At 40.3% G+C, this 21094-nt stretch overlaps 3 protein-coding genes across 3 annotated transcripts; all 3 read right to left on the reverse strand.

Annotated features, from left to right (window-relative positions):
- Positions 1-65: 65 nt before the first annotated feature.
- Positions 66-6124, reverse strand: LOC133646074 (ADP-ribosylation factor 4-like). The gene is made up of 6 exons (XM_062041070.1): positions 5929-6124; positions 4934-5014; positions 4723-4832; positions 3482-3553; positions 1351-1476; positions 66-1281 (listed from the first exon to the last, which is right to left on the reverse strand). Exons 1-6 carry the CDS (start codon positions 5993-5995, stop codon positions 1198-1200), a joined length of 540 nt encoding a protein of 179 aa, XP_061897054.1. The 5' UTR covers positions 5996-6124; the 3' UTR covers positions 66-1197.
- A 3097-nt stretch (positions 6125-9221) lies between these two features.
- On the reverse strand, positions 9222-13682 carry LOC133646070 (protein tyrosine phosphatase domain-containing protein 1-like). Its single transcript, XM_062041065.1, has 5 exons — positions 13597-13682; positions 13348-13536; positions 13204-13284; positions 13017-13135; positions 9222-11279 (listed from the first exon to the last, which is right to left on the reverse strand). Exons 2-5 carry the CDS (start codon positions 13533-13535, stop codon positions 11104-11106), a joined length of 564 nt encoding a protein of 187 aa, XP_061897049.1. The 5' UTR covers position 13536; positions 13597-13682; the 3' UTR covers positions 9222-11103.
- Positions 13683-14889: 1207 nt separating this feature from the next.
- Positions 14890-20858, reverse strand: LOC133646073 (ADP-ribosylation factor 4-like). The gene is made up of 6 exons (XM_062041069.1): positions 20709-20858; positions 19714-19794; positions 19503-19612; positions 18304-18375; positions 16171-16296; positions 14890-16101 (listed from the first exon to the last, which is right to left on the reverse strand). Exons 1-6 carry the CDS (start codon positions 20773-20775, stop codon positions 16018-16020), a joined length of 540 nt encoding a protein of 179 aa, XP_061897053.1. The 5' UTR covers positions 20776-20858; the 3' UTR covers positions 14890-16017.
- Positions 20859-21094: the final 236 nt, after the last annotated feature.

The following is a 21094-nucleotide window of genomic DNA, read 5'->3' on the forward strand; positions in this document are numbered from 1 at the left end:
GTTGTGATGCCCCGCTGGATGCATTAAACAATGTAACAAGGTTTTCCAAAATAAATCAACTCAAGTTATGGGAAAAAAATGCCAACATGGCACTGCCATATTTATTATTGAAGTCACAAAGTGCATTACTTTTTTTAACATGCCTCAAAACAACAGCTTGGAATTTTGGACATGCTCTCCCTGAGAGCATGCGAAGGTTGAGGTGAGGGGTAGCGGGGGTGTATATTGTAGCGTCCTGGAAGTTAGTGCTGCAAGGGGTTCTGGGTATTTGTCCTGTCGTGTTTATGTTGTGTTACGGTGCGGATGTTCTCCCGAAATGTGTTTGTCATTCTTGTTTGGTGTGGGTCCACAGTGTGGCGCATATTTGTAACAGTGTTAAAGTTGTTTATACGTCCACCCTCAGTGTGACCTGTATGGCTGTTGACCAAGTATGCGTGCATTCACTTGTGTGTGTGAAAAGCCGTGGATATTATGTGATTGGGCCGGCACGCAAAGGCAGTGCCTTTAAGGTTTATTGGCGCTCTGTACTTCTCCCTACGTCCGTGTTTTTAAAAAGTCATACATTTTACTTTTTGAAACCGATACCGATAATTTCCGATATTACATTTTAAAGCATTTATCGGCCGATAATATCGGCAGTCCGATATCATCGGACATCTCTAATTACAGATAATTATAAAGTGTTTTTCAAGTGCTTTCTGCCACAAAGAAAAACAAACAAATGCTACTTGATCATGTCATGCTAACGCCTGGTCTATGTTAGTATGTTGCTAGACTGGACCAACGAGAATGACGGTTGTTTAGGGTCATGCAAACTACAAGTTGCTTATAAAAGCATCCAACTTCTGCTCCCCAAAAAAAGATTGCGATGGTGTAAGAGGGCAAAAGGAAGGCACAATGTTCCTTTGTGGATTCATTTAGTGGCAGGCAACACGGTTCACTGAATGTTAGGCCACACGACCATCAACTGTTCAAGAATTCAGTTGCATTGTGTTCAAAAGGATTGCTGGTCTTAGAATGGAATGCAAAGGTAAGAAGAATAAGCAAACTAAACAAAGATAATATGGAATAGGCTTCAAAATACAAAATCCAAAAACATCCTCCTACTAGTCTGCAGCATTGTCTGCCGCCGGAAGACCAAATGTTTCCCGATTGAATGTCCATAAAAAGGCTCACTCTTTCATCCGTCCGGTCCATCTACTTGGACAGCTCTGTGGAAAGCCAGTCCAGTCCTTCATACAGCCCGGTGCCTTGGGTGGCGCAGGTGGACTCAATGTGCCACTGTGGGGGATGCAATGAGGAAAGTGAGGAGAAGGATGCTTTCTGCACTGGGAGTCTGGAGTGACTTACAGCTTTGCTGCGGAGGACGTTGAGACGCAGTCTGTCTGAGAGCTCGCTGACTGACAGGGCGTTGGGGAGGTCCTGTTTGTTGGCGAAGACCAGCAGAACGGCGTCGCTCAACTCCTGCTCCTGCAACTGCAAGCACAAACACAGGACTTGACAACACCAAATGTCACCGTGCGAGTCATTTGAAGGTGCAGCGTCATCCCGCCTCATAGGAATGTCATCTTCTCGGACTTGTTAGACCAGTGTTTTTCAACCTTTTTTGAGCCAAGGCACATTTTGTTCATGAAAAAATACAGAGGCACACCACCAGCAGAAAAGGTTAAAAAATGAAACTCCACCAGGTTGTCGTGCCTTATTTTGAGTTTGTTGTTTCCTGTTTGTCGTGCTTTAGTTCCTGTCTTGCGCTGTTATTTTGGTGACCCTTCCTGTTTTGTTGGCGTTTACCTGTAGCAGCTTCACGCCTTCCTTTGAGTGCTATTGCCCACACCTGCTTTGTTTTCGCAATCAACACTATTTTAAGTTGTGCGTACGCTATCTTTCTTTGTGGGGACATTGTTAAGTTAAAGTTAAAGTACCAATGATTGTCACACACACTAGGTGTGGTGAAATTTGTCCTCTGCATTTGACCCATCACCCTTTATCACCCCCTGGGAGGTGAGGGGAGCAGTTTTTCTCCTGGTGCTTTTTTTTCGATAAGTCATAAAAAAATATCAAAAATGTTCGCTATCTACCGATATAAAACACTTATATTTAGGGGTGTAACGGTACACAAAAATTTCGGTTCGGTACGTACCTCGGTTTAGAGGTCACGGTTCGGTTCATTTTTGGTACAGTAAGAAAACAACAAAATATAAATTTTTTGGTCATTTATTTACCAAATTTGTAAACAATGGCTTTATCCTTTTAACATTGGGAACACTATAATAATTCTGCCCACGTTAATCAACATTAAACTGCCTCAAGTTGTTGCTCAGATTAAATAAAATGGCAAAACTTTCCTTCTACATATAAAAAGTGCAACATTAAACAGTTTCAAGTCAACTCATCATGCTTAATTTATTACAGCATTTGGGAAGCCTGTGGTTGATTTTTATTATGTAAATGTTATATTTTTATCAACATGTGATAGCAGGGACCCTGCCATTCAAAACGCGGCTGCTCCATTACTAATGATTAATGTAACTATAGCTGAAAAAATGGTACAATAGCAATAGGAGAGACTATTTATCCCTGAACACCATGGAGTTTATGTAGGCTTAATGATGCAGTTACATTATTATATCAACTATCAGAGACAAACTCTTCATTTAACATAATGTCCTTTTTTGCTGCTTCAACACAGCTCAATCAACACAGAAAAGGGTAAAGTGAAATAACAGACAGAGAGGGCTTTGCTGTCCATAACACACACACACCGCAAAATGAGCTAACGTTACGCTAAAAGCGAATTAGCCTTCACCTCAAGGACTGCGAGCGAGCTGAGCTGCCTTTTACATTTCTAGAAGGTCAACGGGCTCATAGTGATGTTACTAGTAGTTGACTGGGAGGTGTTTATTATAATTTGGGGAGAGTCCGCTGCCTGTTGATTACCTGCTAAACGCTAAGCACTGACTACATGCGCTCTGAATACGCACTGCTGATTGGCGGTTACCGCTCTGTTTGTAACCAATCAGATGGTTGTGTGGGTGGGACAATGCTGGGTGCTGTGTAGAGTACTGACAGACAGAGGCAGAAGGAAGCGGAGGCGGCTACTTAATATTTTCGTGTGGAAACTCGTTCGGTACACCTCCGAACCGAACCGAAACCCCCGTACCGAAACGGTTCAATACAAATACACGTACCGTTACACCCCTACTTATATTGTGATAAAGTTTCCATCCATATCGCCCAGCCCTACGAGTACCTACATGTTTTATTCTTTAAAATGTGTTAATACATGTTTGATGCACATTTAAGGCTTGAACCTGGATTGCTGTTGACCAACATTGAGCTTGTGTTTATTTGCCATTTCTTCTGACAGCGGGGATTTTACTGAATTTTCAAAATAACTGGATACTACAACCTGAATATTCTCACTGACTATAAGTCTACCTTTAAAAATATATGAATTCTTAGTTTTGAGTTGCATACATACCATCTTTGAGAGCTCATCTGCAGCCTCGTTCACTCTTTGTCGGTCATTGCTGTCCACTACAAAGATGAGGCCCTGCCAGATAAAAGCAATATTGACATAGTTAGCTAATTGTATGCTTCCACGTTCATAAAAGTAAATAATCATTCGATCTATAATTTGCACAACAAAACATAAAAAGGAAGTTTAACATGAGCATTGAGCTAGCTGCACACATACAGTACAGGCCAAAAGTTTGGGCACACCTTCTCATTCCCAACACAACTGATTGACCCAACCCCTTTAATAAAGCAAGAAATTCCACTAATCAACCCTGATAAGGCACACCTGTGAAGTGAAAACCATTTCAGGTTTGAAGCTCATGGAGAGAATGCCAAGAGTATGCAAAGCAGTAATCAGAGCAAAGGGTGATTATTTTGAAGAAACTAGAATATAAAACATGTTTTCAGTTATTTCACCTTTATTTGTTAAGTACATAACTCCACACGTGTTCATTCATAGCTTTGATGTGACAATCTACAATGTAAATAGTCATGAAAATAAAGAAAACACATTGAAATGAGAAGGTGTATCCACACTTTTGGCCTGTACTGTATATAGTAGACATAGCGTGTGGTGTTTTAACTGAACACACTGAGATCACATGCTTTAAATGACTGGTGTGGTGAGTAACAACATTTAAGTGAGACAAACACATGACTAATCAGAGTATACATCGCTTTGTCTGAGACTTTGGTTTGATTAGCCCCAATACCTGTGTGTTCTGGAAATAATGCCTCCACATTAGCCATTATACTTGTGTGTTCTGGAAATAATGCCTCCACATTAGCCATAATACCTGTGTGTTCTGGAAATAATGCCTCCACATTAGCCATAATACCTGTGTGTTCTGGAAATAAGGCCTCCACATTAGCCATAATACCTGTGTGTTCTGGAAATAATGCCTCCACATTAGCCATTATACCTGTGTGTTCTGGAAATAATGCCTCCACATTAGCCATAATACCTGTGTGTTCTGGAAATAATGCCTCCACATTAGCCATAATACCTGTGTGTTCTGGAAATAATGCCTCCACATTAGCCATAATACCTGTGTGTTCTGGAAATAATGCCTCGCACTGCTGATTGGCTGTTACTGCTCTGCGTGTAACCAATCAGATGGTTGTGTGGGAGGGACAATGCTGGGTGCTAAAGAGACGTACTGACAGAGGCTGAGGCAGAACTAAGCGGAGTTTACACTTTACCTGTGTGTTCTGGAAATAATGCCTCCGCAGGGGGCTGTTCTTGTCCTGACCGCCCACATCACAGACTGTGAAACTGATGTTCTTATACTCTACGGTCTCCACGTTGAAACCTGTCCAAGGAGGAAATAAAAATAAAAGGTAAACGAGGTTGTGTACAATCAGAAGCAATATTAATTAGCATTGAGGTGATGACAAAGTCCCCATGTCTTACCAATAGTGGGGATGGTTGTTACGATTTCGCCGAGCTTCAGTTTGTATAAGATGGTGGTTTTCCCGGCAGCATCTAGTCCGACTAGGGACGGGAATGTTGAGAAATGACAAGTTACAACACGGGAGGATGACAACATGTCAGATATTACATAATAAAACAAAGATAGACATTACAACTTGCTTTTTTTTCAAAACAGGGATGCTAACAATATATTATGGTTAGGGCCTCGTCTAGTCCCTAAATAGCTTTTGTTTTGCTCGGTAGAAACCGAATCAATTCATTTTGCCTTTGAACATGACATTTTTTCTTAATTTTGTTTTTTAATGTTATACCCCTGCCCTAAAAATACTTTCACAAACTGTGGGGTTTTTAAAAAAAATGGAAACTGGCATGGAAAAACAATGTCAAAAATGACTACTCTGTCGCCTAAGTTCTACATAATATTGCACAAGACAATTAATTGGAAACTATTTTGTTGAAAATAAGGCAAAGTATGTAGATGTGTAAAAGAAGAGTTGAAAATAAGGCAGAATATGTAGATATCTTCCAGAGTTAAAAAATAAATAAGTAGATATGTTTCAAAGAAGAGCTAAAAATAAGGCAGAATATGTAGATGTTTCAAAGTGAAAAATAAATATGTAGATATGTTTCAAAGAGTTAAAAATAAATATGTAGAGGTTTCAAAGAAGAGTTAAATAATTGTTTCAAAGAAGAGTTAAATTATTATTTAATTTACTTCCCTGCGACAGCAGAGAAAAACGTCGAATTCCAGTCGACAAACTGCCTTTAAAAATTAACTCATTTGTTTATTGACTCTTGACTATTTTACCACTTTTACGCCACTAAAGTAAACTTTACTATGTTGTCCGTCAATTGGGAGCCCTTGTTTATGTATTTTTTTCAAACTTTAACATGTGAAAACGACGAGGCTTCGAGCAAGCTAGCAAGTAGCTAAGCTAAGCTAACCGTCAAAACAACGCTTTTTTTAAACTCACCCATCAAAATCCTCATTTGTTTTTTGCCAGAAAGTCTTTCGAAGGCTGTCGATAATGTCAGCCCCATGATTGGAGTGTGGTGTGTGATTGTTTGGGTAAAAGGTGGATGTTAAAGCCCCGTACAAAGCGTTGAGGTTGTTTCACCAGGAGACTCCAAGTGGCCCTGGCTGCGAGTAACCCCTGGCTGCAGCCCGCAGATCGAGGAGGGGCTTATTTTCCCTCAATGTGGGCGGGTCTCAACGTTGAGCCCGCGGGCTCCATCTGGTGGCGGAGATCCGGCACAGCACAATGACTTAATATGGAAAAAGGTTCATGTATTTGATAGACTTAGACATTCCTACTTTTAACTTGTCAAATGTGTTGTTTTTTTTTTTTTACCATGAATATATATATATATATATATATATATATATATATATATATATATATATATATATATATATATATATATATATATATATATATATATATATATATATATATATATATATATATATATATATATATATATAAACAATAGCATTTACCATGAAAAAAATGAAAAAAGAATTATATATAAACCATAGCATTTCCATAAGAGTATAGACACATATTATTTTGCACACTCAATTATATTAGCTAAGTCAAATAAACCAAAGACAGAAGACTTTGCATCATTGATTTTATTTTTCACCCCAGGTTAAAAATGTTTGATCTGTAAAGGAAAAAAAAAATGTTGTAGCCTAGCCAAATACATTCCTTAAGCTTCCATAAATGTTTAACAATGGCAAGTATCAAGGTATTGTTCTGGCCCATAACAAGCAACCCTGTTCCCTGTTTCCAGTTCTGTTCATTTTCCACTGTCTAGAAAGGAAACAGATTGCCGTTCTTATAGGCACAATAACAATGCAAGATGTAAAACTAAGGTAATTGAAATAAGTGGAGGAATTACGCTTTAGTCTAGCAATAGTTGACTACAAGACTAATTAATCACATGACCTCTCACCTGTAGCCCTCCTAGCTCTCGTCGCCGTTTTCTGTCCTGCAATCGGTCTTCTTCAGACCTTAGTGATTTAATGACAACATACATTCACTATGAAAACATTCATGTTGGTCTGTTGACCGTGAGTAAAACATTTTTTTTGTGATTTGTGATATTCAAAGCACTTACGGCATGGGGAAGTTCTGCAGGAGAGCGAGACACCACCATCTCCTCATTTGCAGCATGTTTTCCTTTGAAGAAGGAAATGCAGGAAGATGTTAATATCAGAATCAGAATAGTTTTATTGCCATTGTTTGAGAACGGGTTCACAAACTAGGAATTTTTCTTGGTGCAAACGTGCGACATAAAACACATATAACACATATTCCATCCATCCATCCATTTTCTACCGCTTATTCCCTTCGGGGTCGCGAGGGGCGCTGGAGCCTATCTCAGCTACAATTGGGCGGAAGGCGGGGTACACCCTGGACAAGTCGCCACCTCATCGCAGAGATGTTAATATGTTGTAAAAAAAAATAACACCTTGTACACTAAGCATAATGTGTCACGATGTACACATACTTCTCTGAAATCACAATTGGCCCCCATTACAATGTACAGAGTGTACTGTAAGCCAAGAGGTACTGCTTAATATAATGGCAGGCGTATTCCCAAGGATACATTTTTTTCAATACAAATGAATGTGGTTTTAATGTAGCAAGCAAACATTTTGACAGACAACAGCAATGCTATAACATGCTGATTTGGTCTTACCATCAAAACAAACACGCCACTGTTGTTGGAGCACCCTTGCTTTGTTAGGCCCTGAGGTGTGAACAATGTATTTTAATAAAAGTATGGCAAGAAAATAGTAAAAAGTTAGCAAATGCTATTATGTAATGTCTCACCTGGACATCATTCACACCAAGCTCTCTCCAGGGGCCAGAAGAGAGGCTGTGAGCAACATGTCTGTACAAATAATAAACGAAATAAAAGTCACTCAACTTCAATCAACTTTTGATTGAAAAGCGCGCATAAACGCTTGGAACAAAGCCTGAACTGAATAAGGAAGAGGTTGGAACTTCAAATCAAAAAGTTTTGGCTCTATTTTGCACATCATTCAAATGAGAAATGTGACATTTCACACTTGATTTTATTTTTCGGTTGTTGCTTTCTACACTAGTAAATGATGACAGTGAGCAGAGACCTCATGGAGACTTCCCTAGTCTCCACAAGTTTTCAGCACACACAGCATACTGGGGACAGAAACTCCAAGACAGCCAGGAACAACTGGTAAAGTTAACTATTGTGCCACTGTGGTTATCTATGAATGTCACTCATATAATCATACATGTATAAAGACTTGGTTTTCTTCCACTAGCTGTCTCATGTCTTGGAGAGATGAGAGTAGAACCAGTCTATTCAGGTTTTTAGGGCACCTCCTGGACAGTGGTAGTTCTGTTTTAAACCACTTGTCCTTTGTTTGTTTTAATTAATGGTTCTGTTTTTATTTGATCTAAAATATTCCATTCCATATTCCAACTATTTTGATTCCTTAAACAGATGGAAACAGAACTATTTATCTTTTTTGAGACGGGCAGTTCTGTTTAAGCCTGTTATGAAAACTTTTTGATTTGAAGTTCCAACCTCTTCCTTATTCAGTTCAGGCTTTGTTCCAAGCGTTTATGCGCGCTTTTCAATCAAAAGTTGATTGAAGTTGAGTGACTTTTATTTGGCTTATTATTTGTACAGACATGTTGCTCACAGCCTCTCTTCTGGCCCCTGGAGAGAGCTTGGTGTGAATGATGTCCAGGTGAGACATTACATAATAGCATTTGCTAACTTTTTACTATTTTCTTGCCATACTTTTATTAAAATACATTGTTCACACCTCAGGGCCTAACAAAGCAAGGGTGCTCCAACAACAGTGGCGTGTTTGTTTTGATGGTAAGACCAAATCAGCATGTTATAGCATTGCTGTTGTCTGTCAAAATGTTTGCTTGCTACATTAAAACCACATTCATTTGTATTGAAAAAAATGTATCCTTGGGAATACGCCTGCCATTATATTAAGCAGTACCTCTTGGCTTACAGTACACTCTGTACATTGTAATGGGGGCCAATTGTGATTTCAGAGAAGTATGTGTACATCGTGACACATTATGCTTAGTGTACAAGGTGTTATTTTTTTTACAACATATTAACATCTCTGCGATGAGGTGGCGACTTGTCCAGGGTTTACCCCGCCTTCCGCCCAATTGTAGCTGAGATAGGCTCCAGCGCCCCTCGCGACCCCGAAGGGAATAAGCGGTAGAAAATGGATGGATGGATGGATATTAACATCTTCCTGCATTTCCTTCTTCAAAGGAAAACATGCTGCAAATGAGGAGATGGTGGTGTCTCGCTCTCCTGCAGAACTTCCCCATGCCGTAAGTGCTTTGAATATCACAAATCACAAAAAAAATGTTTTACTCACGGTCAACAGACCAACATGAATGTTTTCATAGTGAATGTATGTTGTCATTAAATCACTAAGGTCTGAAGAAGACCGATTGCAGGACAGAAAACGGCGACGAGTGCAAGGAGGGCTACAGGTGAGAGGTCATGTGATTAATTAGTCTTGTAGTCAACTATTGCTAGACTAAAGCGTAATTCCTCCACTTATTTCAATTACCTTAGTTTTACATCTTGCATTGTTATTGTGCCTATAAGAACGGCAATCTGTTTCCTTTCTAGACAGTGGAAAATGAACAGAACTGGAAACAGGGAACAGGGTTGCTTGTTATGGGCCAGAACAATACCTTGATACTTGCCATTGTTAAACATTTATGGAAGCTTAAGGAATGTATTTGGCTAGGCTACAACATTTTTTTTTCTTTACAGATCAAACATTTTTAGCCTAGGGTGAAAAATAAAATCAATGATGCAAAGTCTTCTGTCTTTGGTTTATTTGACTTAGCTAATATAATTGAGTGTGCAAAATAATATGTGTCTATACTCTTATGGAAATGCTATGGTTTATATATTTTTTTTTTTAAATTGTTTTTTCATGGTAAAAAAAATAAATTTGACAAGTTACAAGTAGGAATGTCTAAGTCTATCAAATACATGAACCTTTTTCCATACTATGGTTTATATATATTTTTTTTTAATTGTTTTTTCATGGTAAAAAAAATACATTTGACAAGGTTTTTTTTTGTTTTTTTCTGCAAATATTTCTATTGAATTTTACAGTTAAAATCACATTTAACAGTCATACTTTGGTCACGCAAAACCTTCATACAATCGCACATCCACTCATACCCACTCACATGCACACTTGAGGAGAGAGGTGCACTTAAACTTTAACAATTCAAGGTTTACAGTATAAACAGTATTAGAAAAGATACCCAGATTTTGTATGTATATATATATATATATATATATATATATATATATATATATATATATATATATATATATCCATCCATCCCGCTCTGGCTCAGGATCAGCTACAGGCTATCCAGACCATAGTGGATGAACATTCCTCGGCATCAAGGATCCTCAGGAAGTGATCCCAAGATCACCTCTCGAGGACCTCTCCACCGTTCACACTTAAAAAAGAAAAGGAAAGTCACAGAAGTTGATCAGATGTAAAACAATACAAAATAAAAAGACACAAAAAATAAATAAATAAACAAGCAAGTAAACCGTGGCAAGGCCATATCAGAAGTAACAAAAAAACACAATAATAGTGTAGGATCAATACAGAAAATAATGAAGATAATAAAAAAGGAATAAAACTACAAAAAAGATGGCAGATACATTTGACAAGTTAAAAGTAGGAATGTCTAAGTCTATCAAATACATGAACCTTTTTTCATACTATGGTTTATATATATATATATATATTTTTTTAATTGTTTTTTCATGGTAAAAAAAATACATTTGACAAGTTAAAAGTAGCTTTATTGACGTTTGAGAATGTGTGCTGCCGGATCTCCGCCACCAGATGGAGCCCGCGGGCTCAACGTTGAGACCCGCCCACATTGAGGGAAAATAAGCCCCTCCTCGATCTGCGGGCTGCAGCCAGCAAGTGGCCCTGGCTGCAGCCCGCCTTTTGATGCGGACGTAGTGCACGGCCTCACTGGGACTGATCCGCAAAGTGTAGACTAAGTAGCAGGCTATTAGGACACCTGTGGAGCAATCAGTGTCAAGTTGTGTATCCACACCCGCTAGCGCAAATCCCAACCCAGACCTGTTCTGCCCAGACCTGTTCTGCCCAGACCGGCGTGGCAGTGCACAGCAACCCTTCCCTCCCCCGCAGCGAAGGCCAACACCTTTACGCCATCGATGATGCCGACGAGGGAGGACACGCCGAAATCTGGCATCCCAAAGTTGTAGAAATAAACTGAACATTCACACAAAGAACATCAAATGGTTTGAGTCACATTAGGCACAGTATCTGCAAAATACAATGAAGAATTCAGCCTTCTACTAATATACTGCAGTTATGCTCGATTTCCCAAAACCGTTAGAAACTTAGAAATGTCCAAAACGGGAATTGTCACGAGTTTTGATGGGCCGATAACAAATTTTGCTGGACGATATGTTGTCCCATAAATTGTTGCCGAAAAACGGCAATATTGTCAGCAATATTTGGAGACCAAATTACGCACGATAATGCAAATATTCCTTTCAAATGTAATAAACTTTGATTTATTAGTTGTTTTTCTTAACCATAATTAGAAGTTCAGTAACTTTAAAGTGTCTTCAAGAAATAAAACTATCTTGTCAATCGGACAAATAGAACAGACAAGCCATTGTCATGTCTGCTCGCGGAAAAACAAAAATCGTAATCTACGATTTGACTCCCTCGAATGGCCTTGACGCAGGAGCAGGCTGTTCTGAAAACATCCCCGAGGACACCTCAATGATGGACGCTTTTGACCTCCCTCCCTCCTCAACGACACCTGGAGTCGAACTTTTGCTTGCATGCAGAACGGCCCCAGGCCTATGGACACTACATTCACACACCCAAGACAATGGGCATATACACGCACACCCCCCCCCCCCACCCCCACCCCCGCTTGATTCCCCTTCGGAGTGATGTACGGCTGGCAGCGCTTCATAGCAGCAGTCGACCTCCAGGGCCCCAACTCCCCCCTCTCTGTTGCGAGTTGTCGTGATTAAATGTAACATGTTTATGTGTGCATGGCATGGAGGTTTACCTTTTTCCCACCTTTTTACGGGGCACCTCGTGGCGACCTATCAGCGTTCCTGTACTGTAACCCTGTACACTGTTTGTTTGTCTAATTTTGAATGGGTTTGTGCTGAAAACATAGTTTCGTTTTACTTGTTGCAATGACAATAAAGACCTATCCTAATTATCCCAATCTCTATTAGCTAAAATTCTACTTCAGTAAATATTGAAGAGCTTAGGTACAGGTGGTTTTACTTCCCAACAAATCATTGGTCCATGTCAATGTTTACACACGAGACGCCCAAATATTATCACAGCACTTTCTTTGTGATAAGCCAGGCTCTCTGAGTGTGTGTAAGCTTGCGCTCTTGCCGTCCGCCACAAAGATTGTGGATTACAGACAAGAGGATTCACTCCGTGCGTCTAATTTTGCTATTGAATAAAAACGCTCAGTTGCTGAGAGCGATGCACAGAGTGAACCCTCTTGCACCCTGATTGGAAGCGAGAGACTCACGCGGACGTGGCGACTTATCGATGACGAGACAACCCTTTTCCCGCTCCATTCAGTAGCAGTGCAGTTCAGACAGAAAAAGTGTCCGTTTTTGAGCAGTGTAGGCTCTTTGCTCCAATTAGTGCACCCTGGTTCAAGCCCCGCAGGACGACACATCCAGCCAAGAGTTTTTTTATACAGGTCTTGTATTGGATCTCGGGGGTTACCCACATATGCGGTCCTCTCCAAGGTTTCTCATAGTCATTCACATTGACGTCTCACTGGGGTGGGTTTTCCTTGCCCGTATGTGGGCTCTGTACCGAGGATGTCGTTGTGGCTTGTACAGCTCTTTGAGACACTTGTGATTTAGGGCTATATAAATAAACATTGATTGAATTGTACAGGTCAAGCTAATGAAGGCTCTACTACAACTTGTGGTATCTAAAAGGTCTCACTGTCATTCTCCATGAAGATCTGCGGCAGGTATGTGAAGCCACTTCCAGGGTCCAAAGGGGGTCCGCAGTGCGCATGTTCGCCAGGTACTTGCATGTTTATGATGGATCTTATATTCAACCTGTAGAGGCAATCAAGAAGAAACTAGGTGTACTTGTGTACAAAGACAAATGAATCTTGAAGGTATACCTCTGAAATTGTTCTATAACGTCGAACTTTTCAATCAAGATTGTGGACGGCCGTGCCATAGCGATGATGTCATCGGTCACCCTGAGATTTTTGGTAGAAGTCATGTCCCCCAACGCATGACAAAATTTTACCGCAGAGTCTTACCATGAGGAGAAAATGCCACGGATGACCTGCTGGCTCGCTTTCCAACAGTCTGGTCCTTCGTAACGACAGTCCAGTCCCCCGCAGGCCAGCAAGCAGAGGAGTTTGGGCGGGATGGCCTTCACCAGGTTTTCCCGGGCTTGGGAGTAAGCGGCCCGAGGGAAGGGGACATGCTGGGTCAAGGTCTGCATCCTGGACTGGGAGAACCACATCAGCCTATTCTCAAGTGTAAGTTTGAAATGGAACACTCACCTGTCTGCTTGATTGACATGAATGAGTCCAATGAACAGGTAAAGCAAAGTAGACGTAAGGGCGATGGAGAAGTGTACACACACACATGGGAGTTGACCCAGATCCACTAAGCCTGATTAGCTGTCATAAATGCTTTAGACCAATTAAATAGTGCTTATATTGAAAACACTGTATCCATGTCCTCGTTATCAGTCACACAATTCTACTGTAGTTTTGCTTCACTTTCCTTATTCAGCTACAGGACTAATAATCTAGGATGCGGTGTTGTTAAAGTAAAGTTGTCACACACACGAGGTGTGGTCAAATTATTCTCTGCATTTGACCCATCACCCTTGATCATCGGCGGTCACTCGAACAAGTATGACGTGTATCCCTTAATGGAGGATGCCTGTGCGTGACTTAGTTTAACCTGGGTACACTGGTGCACAGACAGCCACCACACGATCCTTGACAGAATCGGGTCAGGGTCCAGTGGCATGGAGTCCAAGACGACTGGGGACCCTTTTCTGCTGCAGCCTTCTTCCGCCATCGCAGCCCTTGTGGTAGTTCTTAAATCTTCCGCCTGCTCCGCCGTTGAGGTCTTCACCGTATCGCTGGCTAGGGGGCTGTCAGGTACTAGGCCTTTGCCAAGGGCCACCCCGGGTAACAGTAGTAAAGGGGTTAACCTCCTAGTGCCCCAAGACCCCCATAGAGGAGATACCCTTGATCACCCCTACACAACTATATTTAGATGAATAGTTGTATCTGACCATGTCAATCAAAATTAAACGTTATCTTTTGTAAATACATTCTTAATTTCATTTTCTTTGTTTTTGTAAAATGTTATTGAGCACAAAATTGTTCTCTGGAAATATGTATGTATGATGTGGAACTAAATATGACATACTCAAACTGAATCCACACTTTTCTTAGTTGTGTGTATTAACTTGACGTAAGAATTGATGGCAAAAGATTTTTCTTCCTTTCAAAAACAATTTCCAAACAAATACATTACGAATAACAATCAGGTAATGCACGTAAAAATATTTTTGCAAACCATTTGACATCAGTGACTTGAATTATCTGGAACTGCAGGCATGATATATTTATATATTTGTAAAGATTACAGATAGAGATGTCCGATAATGGCTTTTTTGCCGATATTGTCCAACTCTTAATTACCGATTCCGATATCAACCGATACCGTTACATACAGTCGTGGAATTAACACATTTTTATGCCTAATGTTATTGTGATGCCCCGCTGGATGCATTAAACAATGTAACAAGGTTTTCCAAAATAAATCAACTCAAGTTATGGGAAAAAAATGCCAACATGGCACTGCCATATTTATTATTGAAGTCACAAAGTGCATTACTTTTTTTAACATGCCTCAAAACAACAGCTTGGAATTTGGGACACGCTCTCCCTGAGAGAGCATGAGGAGGTTGAGGTGGGGGATAGCGGGGGTGTATATTGTAGCGTCCCGGAAGTTAGTGCTGCAAGGGGTTCTGGGTATTTGTCCTGTCGTGTTTATGTTGTGTTACGGTGCGGATGTTCTCCCGAAGTGTGTTTGTCATTCTTGTTTGGTGTGGGTCCACAGTGTGGCGCATATTTGTAACAGTGCTAAAAGTTGTTTATACGGCCACCCTCAGTGTGACCTGTATGGCTGTTGACCAAGTATGCGTGCATTCACTTGTGTGTGTGAAAAGCTGTGGATATTATGTGATTGGGCCGGCACGCAAAGGCAGTGCCTTTAAGGTTTATTGGCGCTCTGTACTTCTCCCTACGTCCGTGTTTTTAAAAAGTCATAAATTTTACTTTTTGAAACCGATACCGATAATTTCCGATATTACATTTTAAAGCATTTATCGGCCGATAATATCGGCAGTCCGATATCATCGGACATCTCTAATTACAGATAATTATAAAGTGTTTTTCAAGTGCTTGCTGCCACAAAGAAAAACAAACAAATGCTACTTGATCATGTCATGCTAACGCCTGGTCTATGTTAGTATGTTGCTAGACTGGACCAACGAGAATGACGGTTGTTTAGGGTCATGCAAACTACAAGTTGCTTATAAAAGCATCCAACTTCTGCTCCCCAAAAAAAGATTGCGATGGTGTAAGAGGGCAAAAGGAAGGCACAATGTTCCTTTGTGGATTCATTTAGTGGCAGGCAACACGGTTCACTGAATGTTAGGCCACACGACCATCAACTGTTCAAGAATTCAGTTGCATTGTGTTCAAAAGGATTGCTGGTCTTAGAATGGAATGCAAAGGTAAGAAGAATAAGCAAACTAAACAAAGATAATATGGAATAGGCTTCAAAATCCAAAAACATCCTCCTACTAGTCTGCAGCATTGTCTGCCGCCGGAAGACCAAATGTTTCCCGATTGAATGTCCATAAAAAGGCTCACTCTTTCATCCGTCCGGTCCATCTACTTGGACAGCTCTGTGGAAAGCCAGTCCAGTCCTTCATACAGCCCGGTGCCTTGGGTGGCGCAGGTGGACTCAATGTGCCACTGTGGGGGATGCAATGAGGAAAGTGAGGAGAAGGATGCTTTCTGCACTGGGAGTCTGGAGTGACTTACAGCTTTGCTGCGGAGGACGTTGAGACGCAGTCTGTCTGAGAGCTCGCTGACTGACAGGGCGTTGGGGAGGTCCTGTTTGTTGGCGAAGACCAGCAGAACGGCGTCGCTCAACTCCTGCTCCTGCAACTGCAAGCACAAACACAGGACTTGACAACACCAAATGTCACCGTGCGAGTCATTTGAAGGTGCAGCGTCATCCCGCCTCATAGGAATGTCATCTTCTCGGACTTGTTAGACCAGTGTTTTTCAACCTTTTTTGAGCCAAGGCACATTTTGTTCATGAAAAAATACAGAGGCACACCACCAGCAGAAAAGGTTAAAAAATGAAACTCCACCAGGTTGTCGTGCCTTATTTTGAGTTTGTTGTTTCCTGTTTGTCGTGCTTTAGTTCCTGTCTTGCGCTGTTATTTTGGTGACCCTTCCTGTTTTGTTGGCGTTTACCTGTAGCAGCTTCACGCCTTCCTTTGAGTGCTATTGCCCACACCTGCTTTGTTTTCGCAATCAACACTATTTTAAGTTGTGCGTACGCTATCTTTCTTTGTGGGGACATTGTTAAGTTAAAGTTAAAGTACCAATGATTGTCACACACACTAGGTGTGGTGAAATTTGTCCTCTGCATTTGACCCATCACCCTTTATCACCCCCTGGGAGGTGAGGGGAGCAGTTTTTCTCCTGGTGCTTTTTTTTCGATAAGTCATAAAAAAATATCAAAAATGTTCGCTATCTACCGATATAAAACACTTATATTTAGGGGTGTAACGGTACACAAAAATTTCGGTTCGGTACATACCTCGGTTTAGAGGTCACGGTTCGGTTCATTTTTGGTACAGTAAGAAAACAACAAAATATAAATTTTTTGGTCATTTATTTACCAAATTTGTAAACAATGGCTTTATCCTTTTAACATTGGGAACACTATAATAATTCTGCCCACGTTAATCAACATTAAACTGCCTCAAGTTGTTGCTCAGATTAAATAAAATGGCAAAACTTTCCTTCTACATATAAAAAGTGCAACATTAAACAGTTTCAAGTCAACTCATCATGCTTAATTTATTACAGCATTTGGGAAGCCTGTGGTTGATTTTTATTATGTAAATGTTATATTTTTATCAACATGTGATAGCAGGGACCCTGCCATTCAAAACGCGGCTGCTCCATTACTAATGATTAATGTAACTATAGCTGAAAAAATGGTACAATAGCAATAGGAGAGACTATTTATCCCTGAACACCATGGAGTTTATGTAGGCTTAATGATGCAGTTACATTATTATATCAACTATCAGAGACAGAAACTCTTCATTTAACATAATGTCCTTTTTTGCTGCTTCAACACAGCTCAATCAACACAGAAAAGGGTAAAGTGAAATAACAGACAGAGAGGGCTTTGCTGTCCATAACACACACACACCGCAAAATGAGCTAACGTTACGCTAAAAGCGAATTAGCCTTCACCTCAAGGACTGCGAGCGAGCTGAGCTGCCTTTTACATTTCTAGAAGGTCAACGGGCTCATAGTGATGTTACTAGTAGTTGACTGGGAGGTGTTTATTATAATTTGGGGAGAGTCCGCTGCCTGTTGATTACCTGCTAAACGCTAAGCACTGACTACATGCGCTCTGAATACGCACTGCTGATTGGCGGTTACCGCTCTGTTTGTAACCAATCAGATGGTTGTGTGGGTGGGACAATGCTGGGTGCTGTGTAGAGTACTGACAGACAGAGGCAGAAGGAAGCGGAGGCGGCTACTTAATATTTTCGTGTGGAAACTCGTTCGGTACACCTCCGAACCGAACCGAAACCCCCGTACCGAAACGGTTCAATACAAATACACGTACCGTTACACCCCTACTTATATTGTGATAAAGTTTCCATCCATATCGCCCAGCCCTACGAGTACCTACATGTTTTATTCTTTAAAATGTGTTAATACATGTTTGATGCACATTTAAGGCTTGAACCTGGATTGCTGTTGACCAACATTGAGCTTGTGTTTATTTGCCATTTCTTCTGACAGCGGGGATTTTACTGAATTTTCAAAATAACTGGATACTACAACCTGAATATTCTCACTGACTATAAGTCTACCTTTAAAAATATATGAATTCTTAGTTTTGAGTTGCATACATACCATCTTTGAGAGCTCATCTGCAGCCTCGTTCACTCTTTGTCGGTCATTGCTGTCCACTACAAAGATGAGGCCCTGCCAGATAAAAGCAATATTGACATAGTTAGCTAATTGTATGCTTCCACGTTCATAAAAGTAAATAATCATTCGATCTATAATTTGCACAACAAAACATAAAAAGGAAGTTTAACATGAGCATTGAGCTAGCTGCACACATACAGTACAGGCCAAAAGTTTGGGCACACCTTCTCATTCCCAACACAAGTGATTGACCCAACCCCTTTAATAAAGCAAGAAATTCCACTAATCAACCCTGATAAGGCACACCTGTGAAGTGAAAACCATTTCAGGTTTGAAGCTCATGGAGAGAATGCCAAGAGTATGCAAAGCAGTAATCAGAGCAAAGGGTGATTATTTTGAAGAAACTAGAATATAAAACATGTTTCCAGTTATTTCACCTTTATTTGTTAAGTACATAACTCCACACGTGTTCATTCATAGCTTTGATGTGACAATCTACAATGTAAATAGTCATGAAAATAAAGAAAACACATTGAAATGAGAAGGTGTATCCACACTTTTGGCCTGTACTGTATATAGTAGACATAGCGTGTGGTGTTTTAACTGAACACACTGAGATCACATGCTTTAAATGACTGGTGTGGTGAGTAACAACATTTAAGTGAGACAAACACATGACTAATCAGAGTATACATCGCTTTGTCTGAGACTTTGGTTTGATTAGCCCCAATACCTGTGTGTTCTGGAAATAATGCCTCCACATTAGCCATTATACTTGTGTGTTCTGGAAATAATGCCTCCACATTAGCCATAATACCTGTGTGTTCTGGAAATAATGCCTCCACATTAGCCATAATACCTGTGTGTTCTGGAAATAATGCCTCCACATTAGCCATTATACCTGTGTGTTCTGGAAATAATGCCTCCACATTAGCCATAATACCTGTGTGTTCTGGAAATAATGCCTCCACATTAGCCATAATACCTGTGTGTTCTGGAAATAATGCCTCCACATTAGCCATAATACCTGTGTGTTCTGGAAATAATGCCTCGCACTGCTGATTGGCTGTTACTGCTCTGCGTGTAACCAATCAGATGGTTGTGTGGGAGGGACAATGCTGGGTGCTAAAGAGACGTACTGACAGAGGCTGAGGCAGAACTAAGCGGAGTTTACACTTTACCTGTGTGTTCTGGAAATAATGCCTCCGCAGGGGGCTGTTCTTGTCCTGACCGCCCACATCACAGACTGTGAAACTGATGTTCTTATACTCTACGGTCTCCACGTTGAAACCTGTCCAAGGAGGAAATAAAAATAAAAGGTAAACGAGGTTGTGTACAATCAGAAGCAATATTAATTAGCATTGAGGTGATGACAAAGTCCCCATGTCTTACCAATAGTGGGGATGGTTGTTACGATTTCGCCGAGCTTCAGTTTGTATAAGATGGTGGTTTTCCCGGCAGCATCTAGTCCGACTAGGGACGGGAATGTTGAGAAATGACAAGTTACAACACGGGAGGATGACAACATGTCAGATATTACATAATAAAACAAAGATAGACATTACAACTTGCTTTTTTTTCAAAACAGGGATGCTAACAATATATTATGGTTAGGGCCTCGTCTAGTCCCTAAATAGCTTTTGTTTTGCTCGGTAGAAACCGAATCAATTCATTTTGCCTTTGAACATGACATTTTTTCTTAATTTTGTTTTTTAATGTTATACCCCTGCCCTAAAAATACTTTCACAAACTGTGGGGTTTTTAAAAAAAATGGAAACTGGCATGGAAAAACAATGTCAAAAATGACTACTCTGTCGCCTAAGTTCTACATAATATTGCACAAGACAATTAATTGGAAACTATTTTGTTGAAAATAAGGCAAAGTATGTAGATGTGTAAAAGAAGAGTTGAAAATAAGGCAGAATATGTAGATATCTTCCAGAGTTAAAAAATAAATAAGTAGATATGTTTCAAAGAAGAGCTAAAAATAAGGCAGAATATGTAGATGTTTCAAAGTGAAAAATAAATATGTAGATATGTTTCAAAGAGTTAAAAATAAATATGTAGAGGTTTCAAAGAAGAGTTAAATAATTGTTTCAAAGAAGAGTTAAATTATTATTTAATTTACTTCCCTGCGACAGCAGAGAAAAACGTCGAATTCCAGTCGACAAACTGCCTTTAAAAATTAACTCATTTGTTTATTGACTCTTGACTATTTTACCACTTTTACGCCACTAAAGTAAACTTTACTATGTTGTCCGTCAATTGGGAGCCCTTGTTTATGTATTTTTTTCAAACTTTAACATGTGAAAACGACGAGGCTTCGAGCAAGCTAGCAAGTAGCTAAGCTAAGCTAACCGTCAAAACAACGCTTTTTTTAAACTCACCCATCAAAATCCTCATTTGTTTTTTGCCAGAAAGTCTTTCGAAGGCTGTCGATAATGTCAGCCCCATGATTGGAGTGTGGTGTGTGATTGTTTGGGTAAAAGGTGGATGTTAAAGCCCCGTACAAAGCGTTGAGGTTGTTTCACCAGGAGACTCCAAGTGGCCCTGGCTGCGAGTAACCCCTGGCTGCAGCCCGCAGATCGAGGAGGGGCTTATTTTCCCTCAATGTGGGCGGGTCTCAACGTTGAGCCCGCGGGCTCCATCTGGTGGCGGAGATCCGGCACAGCACAATGACTTAATATGGAAAAAGGTTCATGTATTTGATAGACTTAGACATTCCTACTTTTAACTTGTCAAATGTGTTTTTTTTTTTTTACCATGAATATAT

Source organism: Entelurus aequoreus, linkage group LG03 (genome assembly GCF_033978785.1).
Source record: "Entelurus aequoreus isolate RoL-2023_Sb linkage group LG03, RoL_Eaeq_v1.1, whole genome shotgun sequence".
In the NCBI taxonomy this organism is placed as follows: domain Eukaryota; kingdom Metazoa; phylum Chordata; class Actinopteri; order Syngnathiformes; family Syngnathidae; genus Entelurus; species Entelurus aequoreus.

Bases quoted from the DNA above. Each gene is read 5' to 3' on its own strand.
- LOC133646074 (XM_062041070.1), bottom strand. From the start codon at position 5,995: ATGGGGCTGACATTATCGACAGCCTTCGAAAGACTTTCTGGCAAAAAA. The intron at 4,833-4,933 runs GTAAGACATGGG...CTCCTTGGACAG, and splicing joins AACAACCATCCCCACTATTG to GTTTCAACGTGGAGACCGTA. The intron at 1,477-3,481 runs GTATGTATGCAA...TTGTGCTTGCAG, and splicing joins CAGATGAGCTCTCAAAGATG to TTGCAGGAGCAGGAGTTGAG.
- LOC133646070 (XM_062041065.1), bottom strand. From the start codon at position 13,535: ATGCAGACCTTGACCCAGCATGTCCCCTTCCCTCGGGCCGCTTACTCC. The intron at 13,136-13,203 runs GTATACCTTCAA...TTGCCTCTACAG, and splicing joins GTTATAGAACAATTTCAGAG to GTTGAATATAAGATCCATCA. The intron at 11,280-13,016 runs GTGAGACCTTTT...GTGAATGTTCAG, and splicing joins GATCTTCATGGAGAATGACA to TTTATTTCTACAACTTTGGG.
- LOC133646073 (XM_062041069.1), bottom strand. From the start codon at position 20,775: ATGGGGCTGACATTATCGACAGCCTTCGAAAGACTTTCTGGCAAAAAA. The intron at 19,613-19,713 runs GTAAGACATGGG...CTCCTTGGACAG, and splicing joins AACAACCATCCCCACTATTG to GTTTCAACGTGGAGACCGTA. The intron at 16,297-18,303 runs GTATGTATGCAA...TTGTGCTTGCAG, and splicing joins CAGATGAGCTCTCAAAGATG to TTGCAGGAGCAGGAGTTGAG.